The 19,227-nt window shown below is 32.9% G+C and overlaps 1 protein-coding gene and 1 long non-coding RNA gene across 9 annotated transcripts in view; one reads left to right on the top strand and one right to left on the bottom strand.

Moving 5' to 3' along the window:
- The window catches only part of LOC137490062 (adhesion G protein-coupled receptor E3-like), a 150,662-nt gene that overhangs the window by 116,858 nt on the left and 14,577 nt on the right, over positions 1 to 19,227 (bottom strand). For 2 of the 8 annotated variants that reach the window (XM_073945026.1, XM_073945028.1), the window contains exons 1-13: positions 17,030 to 17,122; positions 11,506 to 11,586; positions 11,232 to 11,384; positions 11,002 to 11,154; positions 7,242 to 7,298; positions 6,736 to 6,792; positions 6,600 to 6,656; positions 6,431 to 6,505; positions 2,607 to 2,684; positions 1,886 to 1,942; positions 1,381 to 1,437; positions 1,245 to 1,301; positions 1,076 to 1,150 (exon numbers count right to left, since the gene is read on the bottom strand). In XM_073945026.1, coding sequence (XP_073801127.1) covers positions 1,076 to 1,150; positions 1,245 to 1,301; positions 1,381 to 1,437; positions 1,886 to 1,942; positions 2,607 to 2,684; positions 6,431 to 6,505; positions 6,600 to 6,656; positions 6,736 to 6,792; positions 7,242 to 7,298; positions 11,002 to 11,154; positions 11,232 to 11,384; positions 11,506 to 11,586; positions 17,030 to 17,048 — 976 coding nt within the window. In that variant the 5' untranslated portion in view covers positions 17,049 to 17,122. Of the gene's footprint in view, positions 1 to 1,075; positions 1,151 to 1,244; positions 1,302 to 1,380; positions 1,438 to 1,885; positions 1,943 to 2,606; positions 2,685 to 6,133; positions 6,191 to 6,430; positions 6,506 to 6,599; positions 6,657 to 6,735; positions 6,793 to 7,241; positions 7,299 to 11,001; positions 11,155 to 11,231; positions 11,385 to 11,505; positions 11,587 to 17,029; positions 17,123 to 19,227 lie in introns of those variants that run through there. The other 6 variants (XM_073945018.1, XM_073945023.1, XM_073945025.1 and 3 more) reach the window with 6 other exon arrangements.
- Positions 14,103 to 16,285, top strand: LOC108182850 (uncharacterized). The gene is made up of 6 exons (XR_011010831.2): positions 14,103 to 14,164; positions 14,338 to 14,406; positions 14,510 to 14,582; positions 14,750 to 14,905; positions 15,047 to 15,139; positions 15,584 to 16,285. It is a non-coding gene; the product is annotated as an uncharacterized lncRNA (long non-coding RNA).

Raw genomic sequence — 19,227 nt, 5'->3', positions numbered from 1 at the left:
TTTGGTAAGTAGTTTTAAAAATGTGTACTTTTACTTTCCCTTGAGTACATTTTTAGTGCAGTAATCAATACTTTTACTCCACTACTTTTCTTCAACCTGGAGTTACTACTTTATTTTTTCTTTTCTATGGAGATTAGGAAAATCTGTCCTGTGATTCCTGTCCAATCAAATCTCACATAGAAAGTATATTCCCTCATAATAAACTACCTTGAAATAGGGTTATCGAAAGAAATATAAATGCAATTCAAATATATATATATATATATATATATATATATATATATATATATATATATATATATATATATATATATGTTTACTTTAAACTTATTTTAAATATATATTTATATTGTTCAATTATGTTTAAAATATTGTTTTTGTCAAATAATTTTGTGGCTAAAAAGTATTGGTTCAGGCACCGTTTTGGCACCGGTATTGTTTTAAAAGTACCGATTTAGCACTGGTATTGAAACAGCCCCAAACGATACCCAACCCTACATCAAAACATGAGCGCTTTATAATTGCAGCTAAATATTTGGAAGCATTAAAAGTGTACAAGATGTCCAAAATCTTTACATGCATTGACCCAGAGACTGTTAAGATGCATGTCACTGATGAGAAGATAACAGGTGTTTGCTGTATGATCGAAATGGCCTTAAACACCCAGCAAACACAAGATGTCAACATGACGTCAGAATGAAGTTGTACCCCAGTGTCAAGGGGGAGTTGCATTTTATTTTTCCATGATATCATGGAAGTGTCAGCATTTGATGCCAAAATGATTCAGTTGTAAAAAATCTTGTTCGGGCAGGGGGTACTAAACAATTTGGATGTATTAAAAATAGAAACATTTTGCACAAAATCACAGAATTTATATTTAAAATTGAATGGACATCTAATGATAATATTTAAAAATGATATGGTATAAAAATATATGACATGATCATGACATATCATATCATGACAATCCTAATACAAATACAGTAAAATTCCAACACCTCTAATAAAGGTGGACCTTTACTAAGATTTTCCAATTAAAATGTTCACACAATAATCCATGAATTAAAAAACTCACTTGATGTTGGATTCTGACGTTGGATTTCTGATGTTGGAAATGCAGTTGATGGAGAGTTTGTTGTGATGGAGGCTGCTGGGATATTTTGATGAAAAAAATGTAAAATGAAATTGCACCACAGTTTCCACCACAACAGCATTCAGTCAACAGTACATATACTGTATATTACTTGTAGGTTCTGCTGTTTGAGACTCAGCTGTAGAAGCACTCATATTGGCAGAAGAGGCTGAAATATTTAATGCATTAAAAATGTGTTAAACTGCAAGAAACAGTGCTCAGACAACATGTAAATACATAATACTTACATGTAGGTTCAATAGTTTGAGGCTCAGTTGGAGAAGAGCTTGCATTGGCAGGTGGTGCTGAAATATTTACATGTATTAAAACAGAAACAATGTTGCACAAAATCACCGAAATTGTATTTAAAAAAAAAAAAACAGATATATTTTTTTTTTTAAAGTAGTGTCATTACAAAAATCTTAATATAAAGACAGTAGAATTCCAACACCTCTACTTAAGCTAAAAATATACTTAGAATTTCCCCATTGATACATTCACAATAGCCAATGAATTACAAAAAAAAATAAATACTTGAAGCTAATGCTGGAAACTCAGTTGATGGAGTGTCTGTTGTGGCAGAAGCTGCTTACATTTTAATGGGAAAAAATTCATGAAACTTACCTCGTGTTGACATGTAAGAAAATATTTTTGCATACAGTGAAAATCAGCATTACAAGAACAGTTGCAGTTTCTAAAATAACCATATAAAACACAACAGTATTTAGACAACTGTACATCTATATTACTTACTTGTAGGTCCTGCTCTTTGAGACTCAGTTGTTGGAGTGTTTGTACCAACAGGAGATGCTGAAATATTAACATGTATTAAAAAATAGAAACTTAATATTAAGTGGTGCTAAAAACACTTTTGCATGCCTTAAAATGTAGTACTACAAATGTTGTAATAGAATATGATACAAAAGGTTGACTAATAAAGCATTTTGACAATTATACATTGACCACCCTTGATAATTTTTTGAGTTTACAAGCCATAGCCTGCTGGCCTGTTAAATGAGCAATTTCATTTGGATTTGTTTTATACCCTAGGGAAAAAGCAACATTTCAGTTCTGACAGAACATTTATTTAATCAACAGATACAATGCAATTTAAGTCATAACAAAAACAGACATGTGCAAAAATAATAACATCAATCTTTTGTACAGCCACTTTTTGCTAAAATAATAGCCTGTCGACACTTCTCAAAGATAAATCCCTGAATTCTTGCTGAAGGCATTTGAATTTTGTTCTCTTTTTAAATATTTTCCAAAAGATGTTTAACAGAGCAAATAAATTTTCACAGTAGATATGATAATTTTTTTTCTTCTTGAGAAAGTCCGATTGTTTTATTTTGGCTGGAATAAAAGTAGTTTTTAAAATTTAACACCTTTTTAAGGTCAAAATGATTAGCCCATCAGTCTATTTTTTTAGATAGTGTTTTTAGTGAAATTGTATGTAATAATATGTGCATACATTGTTTTGAGGATCCATTTATTCGTCCTGTGACAGCATGGGTGAAGGTTAAATGCGTGTAAGCCTTCTCTTGCACAGCTGTAAACAGATCATAAGAATTTATTAAACTTTCATTTGATGAATCCAATTTTAACCCTTATTCTTATCTGACTCCAGTTTATAGTAATTCAAATTTAGATTGATTCAATTTAAGCTGATCACCTTAAGGTTTGTGATTTGGTATAATTTAGATTAATTAACCTAATCATTTCTTTTTAGTTAATGGTTCATCGTTTACCCAAAGTTGCATGCTTAGAGTCAGTATGCTTTCCAGTTCCCTCTGCTCACGGACACAACTTCACCAGCTCTGGTTCTTAGATGTGAATATAACTGTAAACCAATTTCCTTTAAGTAATATTAGGCCGCCCCATGCTTGCTCACATAAATACATTTTGATTTAGCCACTAGATTATATCATACTAAGCCAGTGACTGTCAGAAATCAACAGGGGCCTCATGTGTCAATGCTGCATACACACAAAAACTTTACGTCAGGTTTCACGCTCACGTTTGGATTTACTAACGATGAAATTAATGCGAGAATGTGCATTGGTCCACAGCAAATTCATGTCTGGCATACGTGCATCTCTTGTTTGTGTTTGTTTTATTTCCATTGGCGACTCCTAGAGGCAATTGTGTTTAATTGCACACTATAAAGTATCTTTGAGCTGTGCAATGGCAGCTGTATGAGACGGGATCATCTGCATGTCTAGCAGGTATATAAGGTTTCCATACAATATAGTTCACAAGCAAAACATTAAAGCGCAATTTGCAGCGATTGCCAGTTTTCCTAATGTAATCGGAGTGATCGACTGCACGCAGATTGCTATAAAGGCGCCATCTAAAGACGCATTTGCATAAGTGAATCAGAAACATTTCCATTCAATAAAAGTGCAAATAAAATGTGATGCTCAAATGCGCTTAACATAATAAACACACTTATTAATGACTCCTATTTGTCTACTTTGTGATGAAGAGTATAGGCAAAGTCTGATATGTAATGGGTAAAAAAAGAAGAATGAGTTCATCAGACGCTGGATTCGAACCGGATTCAGGAATGATAGAGTCAAAACATGTTGTCATGCGCTTTATGAGCTACGCCTCTCTGGCTGCTGAAATCTGCTCAACTATTACTCTATTAGCTCATTCCAACAAGGTGTCCAACAAGACCCCGCTGCGTTACCGCGTCAGCTAAACTCTCCCACTCTATTTTTTTCTTTTGTTATTAATTCCGGAGGACAAACTTGCAAACAACGTTTTTCTCAGGTCTAACTCAGATAGGCACACCTCCAATTCACAATCTGTTCAAAGTTTCTCTTTTTCTTTTGCCATTGCTTCTTTGTTTGGTTTTGCCAAAGTAGAGTCATTAGCATATTCATACGGAGGAGGAGGCTGCAGAAACATCGGCCTAAACAATCTTCTAGTTATAGTGATCTCAGAAGATTTTTAGAGCTAAAAAAATTTTTTTACATTTATTATCAGGCAAAGATTTTCCATGCCAATTCACATAGAAAAAGCAAAAAAAAAAAAAAAAAAAAAAAAAAAGCCAATTCACTTTGATTTCCCAAAGACACATTTAAGAGTTAGAGATTAATACCTGACCATGTAGAAGTACAATGCAGCATATAAGTCTTGATGCAGAGCTCAGAGACTCACACACTGCAATGGGGTATCCTGGCTACAGAATCCCACAGACACTTTTGCACCTTTCCCTTAAATACTCAAAATCACAACAAACCATCATAAATTCAAGAAAATAAAAACTTCACAAAGACCCTCTCTTGGTCATGAGTTCATATGAAGACCATTTTCACCTGGTGTGAAGCACAAAGATCAAAGATCTTATAAAAGCCGAAACCCAGATCATCATATACAATTAAAATATTACAATGAAACTAAGACCACTTTACCAATCACAAAGAGACATTTAAAATGATACCAAACATGAAAAGGAATAATTAAAGATTCACAACACACACCATATTGAAAACAGATATTCTGTGTGGAATGTGAGTAAGCTGCTCTAGTGGAGAAGGTAAAGTCGAGGGCAAAGAGGGAAGCTCAGGATGAACGATCAAGACAGTTGAACAACTCTTCTCAGATTAGAAAGTTTATTGTTTTACTGCCTAACAATTCTCGTGGTCTTGCCTCATGAAATTCTATAACAGTTCCTTGGGTCTGATATTATGGAAAGACGTAGCCATCCTTACATTGTTCTTTACACATGGTTTTTAGTCCTCGGCCTACCTGCTTATTGTGTTTACGTGGCATAAGCTGTTGTTGAATTTTTTCATACATTTAAAATGCATTTTTGTTAGGAAGATTTGAGGAATCATGATTTAGTCATAAAATGTCTGTACACATTTCACGCATACATTTTAAATGTTCACACAATAAGTCTGTGTAGGTTTATACAGCACGAATACAACAGGCCTGAGAGAGCATCACGTGAGCTTTACTGGTGCTCCTAATGGCTGCCACTCACGAAAGTTGCTCTTCATTTGCATAAAGATGAAGGATTCTTAACGCTTGTTGCTTTGTCGCTGCGAGTCACTTGTAGTGTGAATGAGATTTAACTATACCACTCAAACCATTTTTTTCCAGTCTCTTTCTTATGGTGGCATCATGAACACTTACCATAACTGGGGCAAATAAGGCCTGTAAGTCTTTGGGTGTTTTTATAGGGTCTTTTGTGACCTCTTGTATAACTTGTTGCTGCAATCTTGGGTTAATTTTGGTCGAATGACCACTCCTTGGAAGGTTTTCTAATATTACATGTTTTTGCTGGGATCAACTGCAGTCCCAAAGCTTTAGAAATGCTGTATAACCTTTCCCAGACACATAGATTTTTATTAATTTCTTTGTTAATAATTGTTTTTGTATTTCTTTGAATCTCGGCATGATGTCTAGCTTTTGAGGATCTTTTGGTGTACTACACTTTGACATGCAGGTACTATTTAAGGGTTTTCTTGATAGCAAACTGGTGTGGCAGTAATAAGGCTTGTGAGTGGCTGGAGAAACTGGCTGGTTAAATGATAGGGGTTACACACAGGGTTACTGTATGTGGTTTTGGATTTTTTTTCCCTTAATAGTAACAACCCACACTTAAAAACTACATTATGTTTTGACTTGTGTTATGTTTGACTAATATGTAAATTTGTTTAATGATAAAAATACAAAATCAGTTTTCCTACCAATTCATGTAAATAGTTTTATCTATCAAATAAAAAATGCTGTCAAGGCAATTCATTTCTCAACTGCTAGAACTGTTAATATGACGACACATGAATTTAACTGTAAACTGTGAGAATGCGTTTTTTATTTTTTATTTATTGTAAATGCAGTCAGACAAACAGCACTGGACTGTTTAGACAAAATATTAACACAATAATTTATAATTGAAAATTCTTTACAAGAAAAGTTATTACACGTGTTATGATATAAACAAACACAACAGTGTTCAGACAACGGTACACGCATATTACTTACTTGCTGGTTCTGCTGTTTGAGACTCAGTTGTAAAAAATCTTGTTCGGGCAGGGGGTACTAAACAATTTGGATGTATTAAAAATAGAAACATTTTGCACAAAATCACAGATTTTATATTTTAAAATGAATGGACATCTAGTGATAATATTTAAAAATTATATGGTATAAAAATATATGTTATCATGACAATCCTAATACAAATACAGTAAAATTCCAACACCTCTAATAAAGGTGGACCTTTACTAAGATTTTCCAATTAAAATGTTCACACAATAATCCATGAATTAAAAAACTCACTTGATGTTGGATTCTGACGTTGGATTTCTGATGTTGGAAATGCAGTTGATGGAGAGTTTGTTGTGATGGAGGCTGCTGGGATATTTTGATGAAAAAAATGTAAAATGAAATTGCACCACAGTTTCCACCACAACAGCATTCAGTCAACAGTACATATACTGTATATTACTTGTAGGTTCTGCTGTTTGAGACTCAGCTGTAGAGGCACTCATATTGGCAGAAGAGGCTGAAATATTTAATGCATTAAAAATGTGTTAAACTGCTAGAAACAGTGCTCAGACAACATGTAAATACATAATACTTACTCTCAGGTTCAATAGTTTGAGGTTCAGTTGTAGAAGAGCTTGCATTGGCAGGTGGTGCTGAAATATATACATGTATTAAAACAAAAACAATGTTGCACAAAATAACAGAAATTGTATTTCAAAAAAGAACAGATATATAAATATTTTTTAAAGTAGTGTCATTACAAAAATCTTAATATAAAGACAGTAGAATTCCAACACCTCTACTTAAGCTAAAAATATACTTAGAATTTCCCCATTGATACATTCACACAATAGCCAATGAATTAAAAAAAAAAAGATACTTGAAGCTAATGCTGGAAACTCAGTTGATGGAGTGTCTGTTGTGGCAGAAGCTGCTTACATTTTGATGGGGAAAAAATTCATGACACTTACCTCGTGTTGACATGTTTAAGAAAATATTTTTGCATACAGTGAAAATCGGCATTACAAGAACAGTTGCAGTTTCTAAAATAACCATATAAAACACAACAGTATTTAGACAACTGTACATCTATATTACTTACTTGTAGGTCCTGCTCTTTGAGACTCAGTTGTTGAAGTGTTTGTACCAACAGGAGATGCTGAAATATTAACATGTATTAAAAAATAGAAACTTAATTTTGAGTGGTGCTAAAAACATTTTTGCATGCCTTAAAATGTAGTACTACAAATGTTGTAATAGAATATGATACAAAAGGTTGACTAATAAAACATTTTAACAATTATACATTGACCACCCTTGATAATTTTTTGAGTTTACAAGCCATAGCCTGCTGGCCTGTTAAATGAGCAATTTCATTTGGATATGTTTTATACACTAGGGAAAAAGCAACATTTCAATTCTGACATAACATTTATTTAAGTCATAACAAAAACAGACATGGGCAAAAATAATAACTTCAATCTTTTGTACAGCCACTTTTTGCTAAAATAATAGCCTGTCGACACTTCTCAAAGATAATACCCCGAAATTCTTGCTGAAGGCATTTGAATTTTGTTCTCTCTTTAAATATTTTCCAAAAGATTTTTAACAGAGCAAATCAATTTTCACAGTAGATATGATAATTTTTTTTTCTTTTTAAGAAAGTCCTATTGTTTTATTTTGGCTGGAATAAAAGCAGTTTTTAATTTTTTCAAAATGATGATAAGGTCAAAATGATTAGCCCCATGAGGCAATTTTTTTTTTTCGATAGTGGGCAGAACAAACCATCAGTATACAATAACTTGCCTAATTACGCTAACCTGCCTAATTAACCCAACTAACTTAGTTAAGTTTTGAAATGTCTTTGCAATATATATATATATATATATATATATATATATATATATATATATATATATATATATATATATATATATATATATATATATATATATATATATATATGGCATAATTGGTGTTTGTGTTGCCCGCCTGACGGCATTCTTTTAAAGAGTAAAGAATGTCTTATAACAGGTGTGTTTGACAAGTGTTGGAACAAAACTCTGCAGGGACACCGGCCCTCGAGGATCAAGTTTGCCCATCTCTTATCTAGGAGGAGCTTGAAAAAGTAGCTTTTTTAAACTAAATCAAAATGGCGGACAGGAAGTTTTGCAAAGTACGGAAAATTTAGTATTAATATTCACAAAATTATCCAAGGAACATATCAAGTCCAGTCCCATGACAATGAGGTCAACGTAATCGAAGTTAACAGCAATTTTCTAAACTCCTTTATAATTTATGGCTACAAGGTGGCAATACTTTGAGCACTTTTAGGGTATGGTGTTGGAAGATGCATATAATTTTTTAAGATGATACCTCAATGTGTTTGTAAAAAAATATAGCAATTTTCTACAAAATTCAAAATGGCCAACGCTCACAATGGCGAACATGGGTTAATAGGATATCATTCGACTCAGAATATCACTTGAATATAATGAGACCAAAATTTTGTTTTGGTGAAAATGTTCATAAGATACAAGCAAAAATAGCTGTTTTTCATATCTCCTGACCACTAGGTAGCACTGCAACGAAACTGTGCAGGTTTCAAATTCAGATCATAGTTGTCATAACACACAGCAGGTTTGGTGTGAGTTAAGCATTGCTGAGCTATAACCTTAAATATGATTTTGCATTTTTTTTACAAATTAAATTGGACGTTTTGCGACAACGGTTTAAGTAATCGTCTTGATCTCCATAACTTTTTGCCTGCATGATCTAGTGATGATCTGAGCTAATTCTGGTAAAAAATTGGATGAATCGTCTAGCACAGGGGTTTCCAAACTCGGTCCTGGAGAGCCGTTGTCCTGCTGAGTTTAGCTCCAACTTGCTTCAACACACCTGCCAGGAAGTTAGTAGTATATCTAGTAAAAGCTTAATTAGCTGCATCAGGTGTGTTTGATTATGGTTGGACACCGGGCCTCCAGGACAGAGTTTGGACACCCTTTGTCTAGGCTGAAAAGTACATTTTACAAACTATTAAAAATAGAAACAAACTAAACTTTACATATTTTTTGGACAAGTGGTGGTGCTAGAAAGTTTGAGTTAAAGGTCCAAACTTGCTGTGGTTAATTAGAAGGTTGTCATCTATCAGTGTGTCGAATTTCATAACTTTTGAGCAAACGCCTATATAGGCTGCTATGCAAATTGCGGCGGAAGAAGAAGACTAAGAAGAAGAGGAAGAAGTAAAGAAAAGAAATATAGCAATTAAGGGGCCAAACAGTTGAGCCATAAAGAGCAAATCAGTCCAGAGGCAAAATAAGCAAAGCAGTCCAAAGGCCAACAAGGTTAGTAAGCAGCATCAGAGCAAGTGAAACATTGAGATTTTGAATGAATTTAAAGCATGTTTCACTTAAAATATCAGAAAATCATGAAAACAATTAACTTATTAATAATTTATTAATTTATAACTTTTGGTGGCAGAGTTACAAATGTGATATGTTTAGGTCAGTGTTAGGTGAAACAAAAAACCTAAAGTTTGGTGTCAATATATTTAAGCATTGCAGAGAGACAGCCTCAGATGCAGTTTGGTGTTATAGCAGCACATTTGTCTGAGCCGTAAACAAAAACTGTTTAGTCTATTGATCCAAACTTTACAGCACTTGGTCAACATGGTCTGACTATGGTTTGAGTCACATTTGATGATATTTCGGTAAACAATTTAAGAGTTTATAAAAAAAAGTTTGAATAAAATTGATATCAGGATGTTTAGACAAATATGGCATAAATGGTGTCAATGTTCTTGGCCTGACCCAAGGAATAAGTTGAGTTAAATTTTTATAAGCAAAAATAGCATTTTTTTGTATCTCCTGACACCTAGGGGCCAGTGCGCCAAACACTGCAGATAACCTTAGACCATGGTTGTCATAACACACACCATGTTTGGTGTAAATACACTAAGCATTACGGAAATATTGCCTTAAGTGCATTTTTCCAAGCTTTACGTTAAATTCGTTCGCAAGTTAATCAAAAACAGTTAGTCTAATCAACTTGAATTCCATAACTATTGGTCAGCATGGTCTGTAGATTATGTGAACATTATCATAACAATAGGCACCTTCAGGGCACAATCCCGAAGACGCATACTGACTTTTATAACAATTCGCTAATCCATCCAAAAGACAACGCAATTTTTGATATGCAGCTCACTTGAGACCATGACTGTGATAACCCACACCAAATTTGGTGCGAAAACATTAATGAATTACAGAGATAACACCTTAAGTAAATGAATGCATGCTCTACATTAAATTAGTTTACAAGTTATTGAAAACAATTTGTCTAATCAGCTTGAATTCCATAACTTTTGGTCAGCATGGTCTGTAGATCAGGTGACTCAATTCTGGTGAAAATCGGACCACAACCTAGGACAAGTTCCATTAAATAGGTTTTACCAAAAATTCGAAATAAAAGTGCATTTGAATCGGCTTAAGTCAAGGAAATTTTTAATTTTTTTTTATTGTAGCCCATTCGGTTCAAAAGTTATAAAGATAAACATAAGTGGAAAAACTATGGAGAAGTGGTGGCGCTAGAGAGTTTGAGTTAGAGAGTCTACATTTGTTGTGGTTGAAAATCAGTCTGCCCTCTATCGGTGCAGCAAAGATTGCGCAAATGGCGGAAATGGTTCAGAGGGCTGCCATCCAGAGGACAAGCATCTTTGGTGCTTGGCTCCTAATGATATTCACCAACCATATCAAATTAAAGAGATAATTAAAGAGATACAACTGCTGAGAGTTAAAAAAAAATAAAAAAGGTAAAAATTTGATTGCCGGTCTAAAGTATAGTAATGAATCACTTTATCTTACCGACACATTGAACACCTCGGTTTGCAAAAAATTGATTGTTTCCACTACTGGAAAGGAAGCCAGATTGACATGTGCAATAATAACCCCCTTCAGTATTCACACACTTTGCATTGAAGCCACAATCAATGTTTTCCTCCACACATTCATTGGTGTCTGGAATGAGAAAAACAGATTCAGATGTTGTTTCTGCTGCTGGTTATGTGAAATGTATCAAATCAAACTTTCATTACCTTTGCACTGAATCCCATCTGCTTGCGTGAAATTAACAGTTGGTTTACCCTCTGGTATGAATCCTGTGTGACACTGACAGTAATAGCTGCCAACAGTGTTGAAGCAGCTTGCTTTTTTTCCACAAATGTGTTTCTTTGCACACTCATCCTTATCTACAGCAATGACAAAAAATAAGCATTATATTAGCAAGTAAATGTTTCTTAAAGTAGACAGTTGTCAAAGGAATAGAAATGAAGATCATTTTCATACATTATGTCTTAGTCTTATACACACCTTCACACTTTCCTCCTAGTTTTTTATAACCATCTAAGCAGTCTTGCATCATGCTGTGCTCTATCAGAGCAAGCAGAAGACCTGTAAGCACAAATAAAGAGCGTCACCTCTCAGTTAGTGTCCTTGGTGCAGCTCATGCACATGTACTGTATTCCCACATAGAACTCTAATATATGGCAATATATGTAAAACACATATTCAAATGTTCATGTTTGGATTCACAGATATTAAAAATGCATGAAAAAACATGTCCCATACTTGTACATATGCTACATATATTTACATAATATATCAAATGTTGTAAAATGTCAGCGCTCATGCTGTATATGCAACATATTTTGAATGACACATACATATAACACATACATGACTGTATAATACATGTTCATATATAGCTAAAGGATATTGTTGGTTTGTTTGCTTTATTTATAGAGCACATTTAAAAACAACAGATGTTGACCAACAACAGAACTTGTGTTCATAAAAAAATATACTGATGCATTTATTTACATTAAAAATAAGTTTTAAATAAATAAAAACACCCACACACTCTACAGAACACTATGGCAAATTTAATTTATCCAATTCACCTATATGGCTTTGGACTATGGTAAAACTGAAACACACCGAGGAAACATGAACACAGGGAGAGCATGAAAACTTCATACAGAAAGGCTTCTTGGTCCAGCCAGGACTTGAACCAGCAACAAGTTGACTGTAAAGATAACATACTAACCACTGACACCGTGCCGCCCATTTTCGCAAGTAAGGCCCATACATTCGCAAGTAAGCAGAGATGAAGGGTTGCATTTCAATTTTTTTTTTAAATGAAATGTTCAATCCAACTAAACAACGGAATTAACACAATTACCACAACTCTTTCCATTTTAAAAAGTTCTTAATACTTAAGGAGCATGTACCACTTAAGTAAAAGGTCAATCCTGAGGGTTTCTTTTATTTTGAAGCTCTTTATATACTAACACATAGCTAAAGTCACAATAGTTAGCCATTCTGTTAAATTTGAATTCTTTTATTTTTCCCCAAGTTCTGCTTAAGAGTGGGACGATTTTTTTTCCAATACATGTCTCATTAATTTTAATAAATAATTTCTATTAACTCATTAAGATCAGATGATTGCCTTAAGCTAAGGACAAATTAAATATTTATCAAAGGCCGCAACACCAAAGCTCCAAAAATACAAATTTAGCTGACACAAAGCTTTTTTTATTAAATTTTTTATTAAAGTTAATTACATTTTTTAATTTAATAGATTTGTATTTTTGGAGCTTTGGTGTTTCCACCTTTGATGAATTTTTCATATGCACTTTTTGCGTTTTTTGGCTGAGCACCCAGTTAAGAGGGATGTGCGTGCTTTTGTATAGTTTTTTTTTATTTCTTAAGCTCAGGACACAAACACAAACTTGCGATCAAAATTAAATAATGAATTTGATAACTTTAATTGTACCCAGAGCTGTGTGTTGTTTGCTTATATGGGAAGAATATGGAGCATCATTCAGCCGTTGTCTAGGTTCATATATGTGCATTATCACCAATACAGTAGAAACCAGATAACAGAGACAGTGTAAAGCAACTCAAAAACAAAAAATGATTGGGTGTTTCATCGCAAATTAATGTGAAGTACAGACAAACTAAATCACTGGGTTAAATCATGAAATTAAATATTTAACCTATAAGTTTTATTTACAAATGTGCAAAAAAAATTAGCATTTTATAACCTTCATAAATAACTGTAATCCTCTAGGATAAAATCATATAAACTAGTAGTTGTGTGGCATATTTTACAGTTAAAACTTTAAGTTCCTGAATATAAAGCTAGTATTATCATAAAAGAAGAACAGGTGAAATCATCCCATTATAACGAGTTAAATAAACAATTTATGCCTCATGGGTCAAATTATTATCGTATCTGAATTTTAGTTACTGGGCTAAAAACAGACGCTTAATGTCTTGGGATGAAACTTGCAGCCAAAATGAACTGAAGATATTCAATATAGTTCCAGAATTTACTCTTTTATAATAGGAATGAAAAACACTATCTCACACAAATTCGTAACTTTTTGATTTGTATGAATTTTCGTATGAATCTGTACAAATTTGTATGAAATTTGTTTGAATCTGTACAAACTCATTTATACAATTTATTACAAAATTTTGCTCATGACATTAAAATTTGTCTACGTCTGAACTAGTTATGTTTCCACAGTTTTAAAAATAAAATGTAAACTAATAATTTTTAGTGAACTGTTTTCCCCCTCATTGTTTTTGAATTTTAAACATCAACATAAATAGTTTTGCTAAAACATTACAGACTACACCATGGTAATTGTGGGCAACCATTTCAATGCCTCTGTCAAGATTGTTTGTGTTTTTTCAGAACATGGGGCAGCCTTAGATCACATTTATCAAGAGATCAAACTTAGAAAACCTCCAGATTTGCAGAAAGTTTTTATTTTACTTGTCCTTGTTGCAATGCCATGACAATTTCCATAGAAATAAAAAAAAAAAAACACGAAACTGTCATCTGTGTATTTCAGAACTGCAATTTCAGAACTAACATTTATGGTACATTTGCTTCCCACAGAAGCCGAAAACATACTCCTCACTCATTGCATGACTTCAAGGCAGACATAATAAAAAGGTATGTATGTTCATTCAATGCAGATCAACACAGTGATGTGGAAGGTCAAAGTGGGGAGCTGTCTGATGAAGGTCAAGATGACAATAATGATGTGACAGACCTGCCAAACTGCATAGAAAAAAAATGGCTTTGTTGTTTCTAAAACTGGAGAGCACTTTTAATGTATCTTACAGGTGTATAGAAGAGGTTGTTAAAGAGTTAAATTTTATAATCTCGATCAGCATCTGGACCCATCATCAAAGGTATTTTACAGTCCTGCTTGGGTTGTAAAGCCCATCTTACAGTCCACAAATCTATGTAATGTAAACCTTTTGCATGAAGTAACAAAAATTAACAATTTTCAAGTTGTTGCAGATAAAATGGGCAAGAAATAAGGGATATCTTGGAGCGCTGGCCTGCATTATCAGATGCAACACAGGTAAGTTTAGTTTTATTTTTAGTCTAGTTTCACAATTTTGCGAGAAAATCATCTTGAAGTTATTTATGCTAAAAACTTCTTACAACAATAACATATTACATGTTATTTGTTGTGTTACACATTGTATGCAATTATTCCATTATTTAATTATTCTATTTTTTCTACAGATAAATGAAGAACTCAAGAGGATAACCACTGTAGGTCTTGAATCCACATTTATAGCCAAACTTGACAAATGCACCGCAAAACTAATGGACCTGGCCTCATCAAGGGGAGGAGCTAAAGGGGAAAGAATCAGAAGGATTAAGGATATGCTTCTTGAGGTATTGTAAATAATTTGTACACAATAGACTAGTTTAGATTTGTGTTAAATTGTCAGGTTGCCATCAGTTGTTTGTTCAGATAAAACTATATTCATTTACTGTAGGTACTTTATCTTGATATATATTTTTCTAATTAAACAGAACAATGCAGTTGAAGTATGGAGAGAAGTAGCCATTCACTGTCTTGTTGTCTAACTTGGAGAGAAAGAAGAGGATCTTTTTAAGGAGTTTGCTGTGAGTATTACAATGTTTTAAAATTAAAATTAAATCTTCCCTTGACAGTGGAAACATACAAGACAAAATATATGCTCAATGACTGCTCTCTTTTAGTTTAATGTGTAGGTATATTACATTGACCACACACACTGGGTTTACCTAGCTCTGTGTTATAATAACAATGTACTATTTAGTTCAATAAACAGATGTTGACAATAATGAGAAAGATTTGTAAAATGGGTATGACTGTTGCGTTTCACTTTTCCATTTAAATTACATTGTGAAACGAATTATTCTTATGATTGAGTAGCTGGGTGCATGACCATGTAAGGGGTAAAATAAAACAAAGTTTCCAGAGATTAACTGAAATCAAATGTAAGTAAAAATAAAAAACTGAAGTAATTATAAATTTAATTATCTCTATCATGCTAATCTATTTTTTTTTTTATCTTGCTTTACAAGAATACACAAGAATCATTGGTGATCTGTCAACTATGGAATTAAACCACAAGACGGGAACCATCATTGTTGAGGGAATCAGAATCCTGATTGGAATGGATATCTCAAGGTGTTGTGCTCTGCTGATAATATGTGCTCTGAATCTGAGCTACCCCAAGGAGCTTAAATATACTTGTTAAGTGTTTCATAAGCTGTTTCTTGAACTTGATGGACTGAAGCCCAGTGCAAAAGTAATGCCTCTCAAGAACAGCATTTTCTGAAGCCTCTACTTATTTCAAAGTACATTTAGCTCTTTATGTTGCAACTATATTGTTTTGTATTTTGAAGTCCACATGCTGATCTTTTTATTTCATACTGTTTATATGAATGGTGGCATTTACATATGTTTGTTTATAATAATACAAATGTTACATGTTTAACAATTAAGGTTAGCTAATAACAAGTAGTTTGTAAAATGTACAATTTATAAGTTAATAGTTAGCTTTAAGTGTATCAATGCCTATAACTCTTGTTTTGTTGGAATTCATTGTGATGGCATAGCTATGCATGCATGCACATTTTTGAAGGCAAAGCTGACGGGTAAGTTTGTTTATAATTTGTGAGACAGTACACATTTGTGTTTTGTAAACTTTGAGAAGTGCAATATTTAAAATAAAACACTGAAAACTGTGTTTCTAAATAAATAAAAAGTTACTGAAATTAAAATTGCTGTTGTTTAAAAATGTATTTCTTACAAGCACCTAAATTAACAATAATATGAAAACAAACAAAAAATTTTATTTCAGCTACTTAATTTTTTTGAGATTCTAAACTTGAAAACTAGCATGTATAATTATGGTAATTAAGTACATAACACTGGTTTTTGTTTAAATGTTAATAAAAAAAAGCTAGTTGGAACAACTTAATTTTTTAAGTACTCAACTTAAAAAAATTGAGGTTATGCTATGTAAAAATACCTCTGATTGAAGAGGTAAAGATAATTTGGCTAACATAATAAAGTTTGCTGTCTGAACTTCATTTTGTTAGATGTTGCCGTAACTTGAAAATATTGATGCAAACTGTTGCGTTGATTTTTTTTGTTTGGTCTAAGCAATATTTTTTAGAGTGTATATTTGACCCAAACATGTGTTAAAAAGACGCAGCAATTTCTGGGACATTAAAGCTAGTTCACCTTTTACAAAAGAAAACAATGATTTAGTTAAAATTAAATATTTTTAAAGAAATTTTACCTATTAACTGTAAATTTCCACCTGCGCATGTTTTCTGCATGATGGGTGGAGGCCATCAATAAAGAACCTATTTGACCAAATATTTGTGCACAATATTAAAGTTGGTTCCAGATATCACCTGAATTTTTTTCCAAAACTCTATTCTTCTATTTTTCCTTAAAAATTAAAAAAAACATCTCTGTACACGCATCTGTTCATTGATAAAAAAAGTGAGACTCACCCAGATAGACTTGCATCATGCAGATGAAACAGACCTGCAGATGAAGAAAAATAAATTGTTTATACAGACTGCCTGTCTTTCTCTCTGATTCTGAATACTGAGGAAGTAAAGTTTGTCAGTGCAATCCAGCCCCCGCTTTGTCATGAATGATGCTTAAAAGAAAAAAAAAAAACGGCTTCAAGATGCCATGCAGTGTAGCTATAAAAAGTTTGAGGTTTCCTTACAATAGGTTCGCTAAATTAGCACACTAACATTTATACAAATGGATCTCTTTTATTACTTAAATGAAAATGGCCACAGCTGTGTATGTCTTATGTAAACCATTTATTTTTCAAACAGTTACTATATATATATATATATATATATATATATATATATATATATATATATATATATATATATATATATATATATATATATATATATATATATACACACACACACACACACATATATATATATATATATATATATATATATATATATATATATATATATATATATATATATATATATATATATATATATATATACACACCTATATGATCATATACACATCCACCAAGAGGGCATGAGACTTCGCAAAAACTATCAAGGCATCAAACCTGAACAGTGCTCAAAAAACACCCTGGAGCCACGAAGAGTGGATAGAGCATCTCTCCGTCAACTAAGCGGACAGCTACACCACTGTAGTGGCACACAGAAGTGGATCTGACCACAGTGACCTTACACAGATTAAACAAATTCTGAAAATGATTTGCAACAATTTATTAGGATAGATTTACAGTGGATATGTAGTCTGTAAAAATGATCTAGTCATTGTATATTTTATAGTCATGAAATGACCTATAGAATTGTATTTATATTTATTATTACTGCTATTTGATTATTATTATTATTATTATTTATTCGGGTCATAAGCTCGTACATTATTCTGTTAATTGCGCTATTACTCAATGGCTTCTTTTAAAATAACAAGTTATAATATTCAAGGAATGTTCTCTTCAGCCTTTGGGGAGAAAACTACTTACCCTGATTTGTAAATATTGTAGATAATACAGATATAATTATATTACTTGAGGCATGGAGTCGTTTAGACTCTAGTTCCCACACTCCCCCAAACTACAGAGAGCTTTGTGTCCCTTAAATCAAACAGCCTAATGGTAAAAATGGAAGAGATTCAGGAGGAATTATAGTTTGGTTTAAAGATCACCTGTGGTGGTATATTCTTCAGCCTGTAAAAAAAAAGGAACAACACATATTTGGATAAAAATTAAAAAAGAGCTTTTATGTTTAGGTGAGGACATGTATCTTTGCGCCACCTTCAGACGGCAACAAATATACTATTGGCTTACACATATGACCAAACATGTTTTGATAAAATGAGGCAAAACTAAGACAACATCATAAACAAACATGGAAAAAGTCCTGCAGCTTTGCAATAGCCTAGGTGCATATAGTGAATGCCAGAACAAAGGGTGACTCTCTGAGTCGACCAACATATTGTTTACACCTAGGGGTCAGCACAGTAGACTATGCCATAACAGACATTGACCACAGTAATTAACTATTTTACAGTGATGCCACAAACTGCCGTTTTCAGACCACAGCCACATTGTTCTCAGTCTGAAAAGATCACAGAATGCCTGCCTATTCTCGCATCCCCTGCCACCTAAATTAATCTGGAGTAAAGACAGTCCTGCCCAGTATGAAGCAGAGCTCCACAACACTCAAGTGGAGAACATGATCAATGCATTTATACTGACTCCATTTGGTAGAGGAACAAACTATAAATTTAGCAACCGAACAGCTGACCAATATTTTTTTCAACAGTTGCCCAAAAAACTCTGAGGAAAAATCTGAAATACAAATCTAAAAAAGGAAAAACTACAGCTGGCTGGTTTGAAAAAGAATGTCAAAATACAAGAAAAGAATTGAGACAATTGTCAAATAAAAAACAGAGACACACACACACGAGGAAAATACCAACAAACACTCCAAATTTATAAATCACTATTAAAAGAAAAGAAAGCTGATCACTTAAAGTTAAAATTGCATCAAATTGAGGAGGTTTTCGATCAAAATTTGTTTTGGGAATTATGGAAAAAATTACATCAATCCAAAGATTCGAAACAAATTCCCATTCAAGACCCAAAATTCTGGACCAAACATTTCGAAAAGCTATATTCACAAAAAGA

The sequence above is a fragment of the Danio rerio genome, chromosome 3 (assembly GCF_049306965.1).
Source record: "Danio rerio strain Tuebingen ecotype United States chromosome 3, GRCz12tu, whole genome shotgun sequence".
In the NCBI taxonomy this organism is placed as follows: Eukaryota; Metazoa; Chordata; class Actinopteri; order Cypriniformes; family Danionidae; genus Danio; species Danio rerio.
This window is presented reverse-complemented; position numbering and strand designations above follow the sequence as displayed.